The sequence below is a fragment of the Protomyctophum parallelum genome (assembly GCF_964188405.1).
Source record: "Protomyctophum parallelum genome assembly, chromosome: 1".
Lineage (NCBI taxonomy): Eukaryota > Metazoa > Chordata > Actinopteri > Myctophiformes > Myctophidae > Protomyctophum > Protomyctophum parallelum.
The window spans coordinates 60,181,008-60,194,755 of NC_139697.1; the positions used below are offsets into that span (position 1 = coordinate 60,181,008).

The 13,748-nt window shown below is 41.6% G+C and overlaps 1 protein-coding gene across 2 annotated transcripts; it reads right to left on the reverse strand.

The window, feature by feature from the left end:
• Positions 1-65: 65 nt before the first annotated feature.
• On the reverse strand, positions 66-13,585 carry proser1 (proline and serine rich 1). Of its 2 annotated transcripts, XM_083771818.1 has the most exons (12): positions 12,954-13,585; positions 12,779-12,844; positions 12,318-12,386; positions 10,360-10,454; positions 10,122-10,215; positions 9,116-9,226; positions 8,810-8,911; positions 8,394-8,472; positions 7,936-8,028; positions 4,444-5,674; positions 2,860-3,004; positions 66-1,762 (listed from the first exon to the last, which is right to left on the reverse strand). In XM_083771818.1, exons 1-12 carry the CDS (start codon positions 12,996-12,998, stop codon positions 1,637-1,639), a joined length of 2,256 nt encoding a protein of 751 aa, XP_083627944.1. In that variant the 5' UTR covers positions 12,999-13,585; the 3' UTR covers positions 66-1,636. The 2 variants fall into 2 exon arrangements, with proteins under 2 accessions (XP_083627944.1, XP_083627945.1); XM_083771819.1 differs by lacking the exon at positions 7,936-8,028.
• Between the last annotated feature and the right edge of the window lie 163 nt (positions 13,586-13,748).

Consider the following 13,748-nt stretch of genomic DNA (forward strand, 5'->3'; position numbering starts at 1 on the left):
TTTAAGGACACCAAGTGAGCAGCCGCACAATGGCTGTCAACATAAGGAATGAGGAGTCTAACACAGCATTTAAGAAAAAGAAGTATATTTCTCACAAATGATACCTAGACAATGTGAATGAACCTACCGCAAAAAGTCAGTGTACAGTAACTAAATTACAGTAAAGGTTTTAGTAGTTGTTCGACATGCACACAAGAGATTCTTCAAGAATACAGATAAATGATCTCAAGTCCATACATGATTTAACATATGAGATTGGCATCAATTGTCCCAAACAAAAAAGGCTGCATATGTGCAGCCAAATACTGTCCCTATACAGTATTCACAGCTTCAACATTTTCAAAAAGTCTGTAAACATACAAAATATAAATCAAAGTAACATATCTCACACAGGTGCTACCGTGTTATTAATAAAAATAACGAACAGATACAAATTTAAAAATCACTTTACTCAACCACTGGGCTGAGACACAAAAGTAGGTCAGGTGACGCGGTTGCAGAAAAAGAACTTCCCATCTATGTGGTCAAACCGAAATTTCCAAGGTTCCTTTTTGAGACTAGGACTACTGACCTACACTAGATTCCTCTACACCGCATGCATTCATGGTATGAATGTTTTAATAAGCCATGATGAGTCACTTAAAGGGGGGGGGGGGGGGGGGGGGGGCACTGGGGACGGAACAATTGATGTTGACTGAAAGACAGGAAAGGACCATTATACGTAATGTCTGAATTTAAGACATTACAAAACCTGATGTAAAGAACAAAAACTGGACACCTGAGCAATGGTAAAAGAAAAAGAAAAAAGGTTAAATAATAAATCTGATTGGATGAGTCACCTTTCATCCTTGCCCCTACATTCAAGTGGGTTAATATGGGGAAAGCCCATATGCCATCTACCCACAATGTCCATTGCCAAACCATATGGACATCGCATGCGAGTCATTTAGTCCAGCTGCGCAGTCAATCAATGATCAGGAAATGCAGGGCTGTTTTATAGGACTGGGTAACGCTGTTAACTGATGATGTTCCGATGTCACACTTTCAAATTGAGAGCTTAATTGAAAACAAAAGCCCCCACTCATCTGCTGAAAGACTTAAGTGAGGTGCTGGAGTCATAAAAGTATAATGATGAAAAAATAAGGTCAGTAGACCAAAAACTTGCAATACATCTATTGATTATGCACAGATTGGAGTGTGCCTCTCTTATTCATTATTTCATCAAATTGAGCGCTTAAAAATAAAACGTGTACAGCGTTTTCAAGAACACCAGGACGAAGGCCAAAACCTTCCAAACATGGTGACCTTCATGGCAGGGCCATGTGGAATAAAATGGATAATTCTATGTCTACAAAAGAAAATTCATATATTTATTTAACTAAGAAAATGCAACATATATGTATTAGTGATCCTTTAAATGAACGAGTGTTCACCTAATGGCAACAGAAAGGGGCTTTGTGAAAGTTCTCTATTCTTTCCATTGTAGTGTTGTTCTTAACAAGGTTATAGACTCTTATTCAATCTACAGTACTGTCCAGTGCACTACAACTGCTGAAAAAGGCTGAATGGTGGGGGGATAGCGTTTGCTAGCGTGAGTTAGTATTTCCAGGGCCAGAGTACTGCAGTGCGAGTCTTTTCACTGCCAGCCCAGCTGTGGATGCATGCCTGGCTGTAATTGGAAGGGGTTTCCTGGGCCAGGAGGGTAGTTGGTGAAGCCGTTGGGTTGAGGAGGAAAACTTTCTAATGCAGACGCAGGATGACCCTGGAACAGGAGCACATGAAAGAAACCGGTTTCTGCATGTGTGTTTCAATTGCTTGTACTTGCAACAACAGATAAAAGACCAAGGTTTGGTTATTCTGTGGCGTTTCGAAAGAACCATGTTTTTATTCATGAATGGGCATATTACAATGTGCTACAAATGCTTTCGTCACGTCGCGCATGATCAATAATACAGTTTGAGTGCATGCACTGCACACACATTACGTTAAGAACGAAGTGTGTGCGCGCATGTGCGTGTGTGTTTTAACTGTGTGCCTGTGTAGCAATCTGGCCACGCTGAATCACACGCAGTGAACCGTTGGTTCAGCGCAGTCAGGCAGGACTCCTTTCCATAAACTTCACTTGAAAGTCACGTTTGGCAAACTTAAATAATTGTGACAACAGCAAACGTTTTTCTAACATGAAGGATCTGTCTCTTCTCTGCGTGGCATGTTTCTGTCGCCTGTGTGCCGTCAAACATGCAGTCGAGTGAAAGCGCTGTCGCTCCGCCCCGCGCCCCAGCAAATTTACAAGTCCACGTCACTGTTGCAACACTGTGTGGGTTTATAGGTCAGCTGAGCTGTATTCTACACGAGAAAAAGTTGCAGGCTGCTCTGGACCGGAGCACGCCGCAGAGGCATAAAGCATGCACATCTCCAGAGATAGGATCCAAAAGGAAGCATGCACATCTCCAGAGATAGGATCCAAAAGGAAGCATGCACATCTCCAGAGATAGGATCCAAAAGGAAGCATGCACATCTCCAGAAATTCTACAGGTGCTGAACAAAAACGAAGACCCTTCCTTTCCATTGAATGTAATGCACAATCTCTGAAAAGCGCCTTGGATAAAGGCACCATTTACCATTTTAAAATCAAGACATTTTAGTAGTAGATGTAATACTCTTAGCTTTTCCACAAACGCTAAGAATATTTAGATGCAATAGCATATTGTTTAGACATGATGCTTGGTTTGACGTGCACCTGGTTTCCTAGTGGCTTTGTAGCATGTCATTTGTTGTCTATTGTTCATATCACTTAACTGAATGCAAATTGCCCAAATAGTATTGTGTGTGTGTGTGTGTGTGTGTGTGTGCTTGTACCTGCAGCAAAGCAGATTGCATGGCGGTGTTGTGGAGGCCACTAAGGGTAGCCGGGGAGGCAGAGGGAGAGAAGCTTGGTACGCCGGCGAATGGTGGCAAGCCAGGGAAGCCCCCTCCACCTGCTGGCTGGAGGCCACCGCTTAACCTGGAAACACAGAAACTATACTATCAGCCAACATACAGCAGAACACAGTCTTAGTCTTACTACATTATACATTTCTATATCTGCATCTGCCCAGGGTCAGACAATAGTCAGCTACTAGGCAACTCCGGTGAAATCACTTTTAATTCTGTGATGTCAGAGTTGTAATAAAGTTAATGCAAACATCATTATCATACTATAATCATCATATCATATATATATATATATATACACAGCATAATATAATTAACCAAATGTCTGAATGTGTGTCTGTAGCATCCTGAAAATTATTTGGGCCCCCATATAGACTGAATCAGATCCCTTCTCTACGTTTACTTTCAATGTATGAATAACCACAGAACTTGAAGCTATGTACATGCAGATTTGTATTGTTTTATGTTGCTCTGCAATATTTCTGGCATCATTTAAATACCTACATTAAAACTTTGTCAGTTTACATATTGCAGGAAGGAAACTATCTGGTGGGTGTAGGAAAGTCAATAAAAGGTGAGCCTGGGCTTGCAACACTTTGACAAGATCAACATTATGGTAGGTATATATTGGTGCCATAAATCATCTTGTCCAGGCCAATTGTCATTTTGCTTTCAGAACATCTTATAGGCTGCTGCAATATTTACACAGCAAACCAGGCTTTGCTATTGGTGAACCTCAACCTATACATGCTTCAAGAACTAAAGCGCCCCTTTAGTTGCTGCTTTAACAACTTGTGGAACTATCCAAGTCAAGGCCAAGACCGTACAGTGTAATATAGTGACACAGGTGGACTTTGAACACTGCTAGTGATTAAGCATAGCTACCTACTCTATCTCCATAAAATACAAGATGGAAACATTTATCACCTCACCGTTTCCACCAAGCAGGCGTGAATCACTGTCATGGGATCTATGGAACCCTTTGATGATTCTGAACCTTATTCCACTTTCTTCTCATAATGACCAGAGAAATGATAAGCCAATGTAACTGTCTACATACAGTAAGTGGGATACAAAGACCTGAATTGATGTACGCTAACACTACTACAGTAGTTAGTGTTTTTCTATTTACCAGTTCATTATTTTTTTTAATCTATTTTTGCAATACTGTAAAGCACTTTGTAACTGTTTTTGAAAGGTGCTACATAAGTAAATAGTTATCATACAACTATAAAATAATGTTTTGTTGCTCCTAAGACTGTCATAAATGATACAAAGTCTTAAAATACAAAATTTAAAAAATCCCCATTGACCATAATATACACATGATGGCCATTTTGCTCTTTCATCACACTTGTGGGAAACTCCACCCTTGTTTCACGTTTCCCCCGCAGCGTGACCAATGACTATCATGCCATTTGCTCTTATGCCACACTGGAGTTTCCCACCCCAAAGCGAGTGGTCGCCATGTGATTATGCTCAACAAAAGCCTATCCCTCTCTGATGTACCCCGGTTGGAAGTTGGAGCTGAATGCAGATGCAAACCCTGGTAGAACAGGCGACGACGATGGAACACCAGCTGCAGCTGCCGCCGCTGCTACCGCTGCCGCCTGCAGTGGGGCAACAGACGCTACAGACGAGGACCCTGGTAGTCCCATGAAGGAAGACAACACCGGGCTCCCGGCGCCGGGACCTCCAGAACCCCCGAAACCTGGGAAGGTGGCATGGCTCAGTCCAGGAGGCAAACCGGGGAACAGAGAGGCACAAGAGGTGGGGAGGCCCAGTCCAAAGGGGGAGGCTGTGGCAGGGTACATGGAGGTCTGCGGGTGTGTGGTAAGGTTGCTAGTGGAAGCCATAGAGGAGATGGAGGAAGGAAGGCTGCAGGGAGGGAGCGAGGTAGACATGTTAGGGAAGTGGGAAAGGCTGGGGTAGTGAGAGGTAGCTGGGCTACCGGAGAGGGCTTGGAGGGCAGCAGCGGGGCTGGAGAGAGACCTCTGCGGGGAGCCTGAGGGGTGAGATAGAGCCAGGTAACGATCCAGGGCAGCCTGACTTGCACCCTGCATCACCAGAGAGCTAACAGAGGGGGTGCCAGAGCGAGATGCGCCCATGAAGGCAGACGGCACAGGACTGCCATGTCTGCTCAAGGCGGCTCGCTGCTGCTCACTGTAATGAGCCACAGCCTGTGCAGAATGGGCAGCGGAGGGTTTGCTAGGGCCCGGGGAGGTAAGAGCAGCGGGAGTGTGGGACGAGGTTCCGGATGGGGTGTAGCTCCGGATGACTCCGGAATGGTTACCAGCAGGGAAGACCGGTCCCAGATGGGGGTCTATGGAGTGTGGGAAGCCTTTATGTTGGGTAGAGTTAGAGTTGGGCTGGGGTAGCAGTTCTGGAATGCTTCGAGGGGTATTAGGCGTCCCTGATCGAACATGGAAAGGAGATGCAGGAGTCCCGCAAGGCGTGCCTGATGGGGTGTGGGCTTTTATGACAGATGGAGGGGCGGATGTTGTGTGACCGCCGGGGGTCGGAGGGCCCCCCTTGATGACGGAAGGGGACGGAGCGGGGGAGGGACTGAGGTTCTGAGAGGGTACCATGCCGGGGAAAACTGGAGTGATGGGAGTGGAGGGAGGAGGCTGGGCTTGGGAGGCCTGGTGAGTTGAAGGGGTAGAAGGAGTAGAGCCAATGAGGAGAGGTCCACTGTTGACTCCAGGGGTGGCGTTCTGAGCATTGCACGGTTTATTGTAACCTGTGGGGGAAGGGGGAACCAGAGTTAAATAATACATCTCAACCTGACATTAAATACATCAAAGGACCATACTGGTGTATTACAGTATTCGTGACACTACCACCGACTCGACCATTTTTTATTTTTTTTTAATTTCAGGAAGCCAAATTTTCAGAATCATTTCATGAATGGCATGAAAATGAACTTGCAGGAACTTGAAATAGGTAATACAAGTATACACAATATAATGGTGCAGTTGTTTTTTCACTGTCACATTAAAATAAAAATAAAATTGATTTATGAAATAAATGTAAATGTCTGTAACTTAATAACTGCACAATGTTGTTTTGTTGACTCAATTGGTCAGATAATTCAGTAGTTTTGTTTCATACACATAATGTATGACAATCAGACCCTCAAATAATTAAGCAATTAGCATGAATATGGTCATTAAGTACAATCATATTTTACATAAATATAGAATAGCGGTGGGTATAAAATACCTATTTTTACCAGTATGATTCTTTGACCAGACTTTTCTTTTGTTGGTCTTTGCAGATCAGCTGTGATATTAGCCAAACCAAAGTTCATTTCAATACTTTGGTTAGATGATCCCAGTAGACCAAAGAGTGATCCAAGAGAGAGCAAGAGAGACAGCAAAGATGAATAGCCACTTAGCCAATGAGCTTCCCTAATTGCAAACTCCAGCAGTTTTCAACATCGAAGGATATCCCATGAATTAACCAATTTGCAAGATCACGTATGATTTCCGTTTGTTTAAAAGCCATGTTGAGAGTGTTTGCACTCTGATTCACATTTAATGTGTATGTTAGTGTAGTCTCAGGAACTTCCCCAATAAATGAAACAAAGTTCATGCTGCACTATTAACTGTAAAACGATTAATGTCAATTTTGAAAACTGGTGGGACTTGACAGCCCTTTAAAAGAAAAGGTTATTCCAAAGCGATGCATGTTAGATGCCTGCAACAACATTAACAATAGTAAGGAATAGCTACAGCATCAAGCATGATTTCAGGTAGAGAGAAGAAAATTGTTGGAGGTAGCACTTTGGGAAAGTGTCATAGTAGCTTGTTTACAACTGAAACGGACTTCCTGTGCACCATCTTCCTCTTCAAAATAAGAGCCACGTAATGATTAGTCAACACTAGTTTTATTTCTAAGTCTACTTTCTAACATCACATTTGAGTTCCTTTTGAATGCCTGTCAGATTTCTCTACATCCGTCTCAGCTGTTGGTGCGCAAATGCGCCTTGCATGCCTTTGATCTACGCGCAGAAAACTTTTTGACGACGTATGTGCAGTTGTGCACTGGCACATCGGTTGTGTGCCCCCCCGATTATTAATAACATCTAAACATGTAACATGTAAACACAACATGAACATAGTACTCTTATTATGCATATCGCATTCTCGCCGAGAAATATTTTAGAGTAAAAGAAAACTATGAATGGTTCAAGCCCATTAACCTTTACAGCGCCAGCATTTATTGAAAAATTAGGATCTAATTCACGCCAGCATTTTTTTCAGTCAAGCTCTTATTTTGAAAAGCCACATTTCCAGTCTACCGGAAGTAATTTAACCTAGGAAGCTCAACGAAGTCTGGACAGGCCTCGTTTACAATATGAATCCAAACCGGGGCACTGGAGAGCTCCACATCGCCGGCTCTGTGCCGTCAAAGAAACGTTGTTTTCACCAAAATGCCATCTGGGACAAGGAATAGGAGATACAGGCGATTGAAAGAAACAGATAGAATGGATTATTATGGTGACGACGATCTAAGATGGGCGATCCAGTGCTGTGCTAACAACATAGCTAGCTAACAGGCTAACGTAAGTAGCATTATGGCTCGAGCGAACGACTGCACTATAAAAGCGCAATTGCCATTAATCAACGGCAATGGCGGTAAGCGTAGTGTCAAAAAATAGGCTTCAATTGGCATTAATCAACGGCAATGTCGCTGAAAGTATTCATTAAGATTAGAGTGCCAACCCTAACGAGCGAAGGTTGGAACCCCGAATGTTCGGGGACAGCCTTAGTACGTCGTCGGTCACAATGAACCCAATCTAGCTCTAGTCTACTCCTGCAGCTAACAGACCAGCAGCTGGCTCATTCTTCACCTCATGAAGGCAGAAGCACAGTTGAGTAGCATACCAGGCAGTTAGGCAGCAAGCTTAGGAGTGTATTTGCTTTCACAACACACACACACACACACATACACGCACACACACTCACGCACAGCCACACAAACGTTGCCATATCGTACCTGCTACTTTGTGGGCGTAGCTGTAAGGGGGTGGAGGCACGTTGGCCGTAATAACCCCTCCCACAGACACAAGGCCTGCGTTGTTGTATGCACCTGAGTAGCGGTTGCAGACAACAATGCCCACCACACCACACACACAAACACAAACACATGCACACACTTGAGGGACCACACACACACGCGCGCGAACACACAGCGCAGTGCTAACCATACCTCAACCCAGCTAAGATGGCAGTGGCAAAAATGCACCATGTGCCATGACAAAAAACATCAACCTTATTGTTATACCACTTTGTATCAATATTTTTATTTTGTAATGATCAGTCATTTTGGAACAACAGTACAATCAAATGGCATAACAAATTTCAGAAATAATATTTGTCTAATACTGCTTCACATCAGTTCCCTGTGTGTGTGTGTGTGTGTGTGTGTGTGTGTGTGTGTGTGTGTAATCTTACTTGGTGCGATGGTAGCATGAGGTCGGCAGGGTGGGATGGGGTAGGGCACAGGCCGGTGGGGGTTGTAGGTCGAAGGAAACTAGAAGTGAAAATGAATATATAATGATGTAACCTGTTTTTCAGGCAGTAATAGAACTAAAATAAGGTAGATACATCACAAAGAAGCAAAGACCAAATAACATGTATAGTAGATATGTAATTAAAGCTGGACAATAGATATCAAACCATTACTGTGGGATTTAGTTACTGTGCCCCAAAAGTTGTATGTTGGTCCAAGTTCATATCAGTGGCAAGTCTCAAAAAGAATCACACCTGTGTGAACTGAGTGGTTGCACCACTTAAAAAAAGAAAAGAGGAGGAAAAACCATTGGAATAGTAACTTTGTCATAGAGAGAGCTCCCCCTGGTGGTGCTTACAGGTTTGAACGGTCCAATGATCCGGGCTGCTATTCCTTTCCCCTCCATATTAACCTGAAGGTCCTCCTTCTTGTCTCCGTCTTTCTTTACAGGTGGGATTCCCTTTAAACAAAACAAAAAAAAACATTATTTAACAATATTAAATATACACTAAAGAGTACTCGAGGCGGGACACCATCATACGTACGTACTTTACATCTAAATCAGACTTCAGTTTCCAGGAGTACTTTGCTTAGAGAGCTAACTGATACATTTGTTTTCTTTTGACAGACACAAACTCATGATTGGTATAAAACGTGTACTTACAGGGAAAGTGCCGCTGACCAGGCTGGGTCTTCCTTTTGGGTAAGGATTCCCTGGTATCATTCCACATGAGGAGATCATAGCAACAGGAGCCTTGCAGCCAACCTTACACACCTTCAATACAGAAACACAGATACATGCCGTCCGGTAAACATCAATACTACGTAAAAGAAAACATGATTTTTCTTTTATATACGCCTGTACATGTGTGTGTTATGGATATGGCCATGATGATGTAAATTAAATAATCCACACAGAGTTTCTTAACTGGCCCACATCGCACATGCAGACAGCATTACATTCACAGAAAACCGCCCAATTATAGAACCGCAGAAATTTCGATTAAAAGTAAAAAAAAACTTCAGACACACACACACACACAGTGTGTCTCCCACTTCCCCTCTTTATCGCATACACATTACACAACCCTGCCTCCTTCCATCCAGACAAGTTCCTATTTAATGAAGTAACCATTTTAACAACTCAGTCGGTGTTCAACCTCACGCAGCCGTGCACACATGGGTCCACCGGTCTGACAGACATCTACTTGTAGGGCTGCATACAGTACACATGAATAACAACAACAACTCTTTAATCGTCTCAGACTCGGAGACCTCACAGATGCGCAGTAGACGCTAAAAACAAAAGGTTAATTCTTCTATAGATTTATGTTTTGTCGAGGAAATTGGCATGCATCCCCTAGACGTCTAGAAGTCTTTTGGAATAAAAAGCGCTCTTGGCACATGACGCACAGCTAAAAACATCAGATCACTGCATGACAAATTTGAATTTGAGATAATAATAATGCAATTTGACAATACATACACTGTACTCCGAGAGTCGGACCTTAACTAGTAGACTATGTGTTTTGTTCCTTCGGATGCTGTACAGTATGTTTGAGATGGAGCAAAGGTTGATGATGCATTGCACAGAGAGATTCAAAACTTAATAAGTAGTTTCTCTAGGCATAACTCTTCTGCACATGTGGATGTGTGAGCTTGTTTATTACCTGCTCAAGGATCCTCTTGGCTCGTTTCTTCTCTGACAGGTGAATACGAAACAAATCCTCTACGGGACGGTAATTCTGAGCATCCGATATATTCCTATTTGTGACAAAAAGATCCCACAGTTATCAACCAATCGCTACCGATCAATCACTCTAAAGATTTTACTGAATTTATCTAAACATTACTAAGTCATACAATTTACATTGTTGGGGAAAGCCTAGAGCTTTAAAATGTACTCACAGAGCTATGAGTTCCAGGACCATCAGCTTGTCCTTTGAGAATGTGAAGCAGTTTAGGATATTGGCAACTTTGGTTGTAGGGATTGCAACCATTTTCTGTGGTGTAAGGAAAAAGTATTATTACTAGAATCCGTTGGTTAAACACAAACAAATGAAGAATACAAGGCCAGGCATCATAATCCCATTTAGAAAAGCATTTTTTTGGTTTTGCTCTGCGTGCTAGGCCGGTGTGTGTGTGTGTGTGTGTGTGTGTGTGTGTGTGTGTGTGTGCAGGCTCGAGATTAACAGCATAACGACGTCCCATATAATATGTATTTGGGATTTACATCTATCTCATTCGGGCCGGTTTTTGACTAGAGAAGTTTTTGCACTGAAAATGTACATGTCGTGCGCACCGACCGTCACATCGCATGTGCCAACCAAAACAATTTAACCCGTCTTCCCAAGTTTTAAAATCACATTCACAATCGATGTATAGTTACGTAGGACAGGTCGGTTGATTAATATGAAAATGTAATGTTTTATGAGTCAACGACAGTGAATGAGTCCGTCTCAAGCGCATGCTGGTTGAAGCCAACATGTTACTATATGTAAAGATTCATAGTATTGCCAAAACATTCTTTCATCTCAGACATATTGCCATATAACGAGTATAATGTGTATATAGTTTTATGAAAGCTTTTCATCTGGGAGCATTGACAAAATCAGTGTATTCTCTATCTACAGAAGAAACATGAAGCCAAACAAATAATATACTGCATGCCATGTGTTGTATTACAATAGGAATACAATTATTAATTTCATAATCTGAGTGGTGTTTATTTATTTATTTATACTTTTTTTCTGGACTGTAGTGTATACATTTACTTTGGGGTGGTTCAAATTGTATTATGGGGCTGTTCCGTGACGTTGGTGAAAGAAGTTAGTCTGGAGCCCTGGCGTGTGCGATCAGTGCAAAATTACAGTTTCTCAGACTGTAGCTATGTTCATTGTTCACCACAAGGGTGCGTCCTTTTGCATTTACTACATATTATGTACACTGAGGAATGCAGGAGATGTCAGGAAGGCTAACTGGTCAAATTATTGGACCTCACTATGTTGTTCCATTCTCCGAGGTTCAGAATCATACGCCGCAAATGACCTCAATTACTTTATTTCCTGGGATGAAAACAACTTCTTGGACTCCAATGTGTCTAAAGCCAAGGAACTGATCATTGATTTTGATGCAGCCAAAAGTGTGGAAACTGTCTCATCATATAAATAAATACTCAGCAAATACTTTTGCTGACCATCTCATATTACATGTGAACACTGTCTGATGCTATTATGAAGCAAGGGCTTCATAATAATAACATCGATCAATTATTGAGACTTCAGAGCTTACTAGATTTCACAGCATACTAACATAATCACAGCATTTTCAAGATCTGTTCTATTATTGGACTGAAACACAAGAGGCTAAGTTATTTCTGAAACCAACACATTTTCTGGGAAGCTGCAAGTACTTTGGCTTCTCCTTGACAGCAAGTGAAATTTACTTCAGTGCATTGACTTTGTTTCATTCTAAATTATTACTCCCCACTGCAATACAACTTTATTTTTTCATTCCAAATTGTTACTCCCCTTTGCAATACAACTTTGTTGTATTGCCGTAGTGCATTGTATAGCCTGTTGTTGCCGTAGTGCATTGTATTGTATTTGTACACATTCTATTTCCCCCTTCTGACGGCTGCAGCCCACAACTGACAGAGCCCCGTGTAGGCAACCTGGCCAGGTGAATATCTGCGCTCCAACGAGCACACCATTCTATTTCTGTTTTCACTTGTTACGTGTGGGAATGTTTATCTCCTTTGAGTATTGTTTGTGTCGTACGTTGTATGTATGTTACTGTAATTCTCTGTAAACAAGCTGCTCAAAACGAATTGCCCCTATTGGGATTAACAACTTGACATTACTCACATGTTGCAGAGCTTTCACAGCTTTAAGTTGAGGTTCTGCCCATGAGAAATACTTCAGTATCTCTGTAACCTGTAGATGTTAGAAAAACAAGTGTTTAACATTATAGTTGGAATTACTAGTTTCTTTCTCTGTAACCATTTAGATAAGGTTGTTTTCCATCTATTCCCTCCCCCCTCCCTCCCCTGAATATTTTTTTACATACATTGTTGTCTGGTATATAGCCTACTTAAATACTTAGTTAAAACACACTCCCTGTACAGTATATGACAACACTACATTCAATAACATGACAATTCAACAATGTTTTACACGGGGGCTGTGTGCATAAACAAACAGAACCGTGGTGACTACCCCATCCCCATTAAAACCGGGAAGACTAAAATAATAGCATTTATACGTTCACAGTACTGTTTGTCTGTACAAATTGCAGCTAATCAGCCGCTATAGTGCAATGAACAAACCTGCTCACTGGAGAAATACCCGTGAACCTGTTCTATAGCCTTGATCCTCTGGTCTGTCAGGACACACTGAAACACATTTAAAACAAATACATGTCATTTAAGTCAAATCATTAGCAAACTGTTTTGAATCAACTGTCAGCGAATAATCTGATTCAATATAGACAATATCGTTTACCTTTTTTATTTCGTCCAAGACGATGTCAAACGATTTCTTATCCATATCTGATAACTTATTTGCTACACCAACATTCACTTGATAAATAAGACTATTTTAATACCGTGAAAAGGAGGAGGAAAAGTACTTCAACACGTTAACACTTCCTCATTGTGGATATAATGCTGCACAGGCATTATCTGACTTCATGAGCTGACTTGTTCTGTATATTGCATACTGATAGCTATAGGTATAATTAATGAAGCATCATGTTCATTAGGAGCCGTACAGATTAATTACAACACTAGATAATTTAGGGCCATCTGCCAATTCCTTTTAGATTGTGAAACTAGATATACTATATATATAAACAACTCTGCAGCAGCATCCTTTCTGAAGCTAACAACAAGCTAGCAGCTAACAGCGAGTTTAGCTCACACAGTTCCACAAATGGAGAATAAAAACACACGAAAATATCCCTGCATCAATTCAGGTAAACTCGCGTTAGATTAATTGGGTGTAATAATTCATACGGCGACTCAAAAATATGTACAAAGCAAAATTTCATAAGTTATAAGTCACCAAATAAAACGCTAAGAGAAACTATAGCGAGTAGCGAGCTAGTTTAGCTAGCATTTTCTATTGACAGCTGGCGCTTGTGACGTAAACAACATGGACCCTCCTGGAGCGCCTTGTAGGACGCCTGTAAAATTAACAAAAACATATTGCTGTTATTTAAGGCAACTTGCTAGGTGGTAAAAGATAAATTTTAGTTAATTTAATTAAATGAACAATGCAATGCATCTGTATTATATA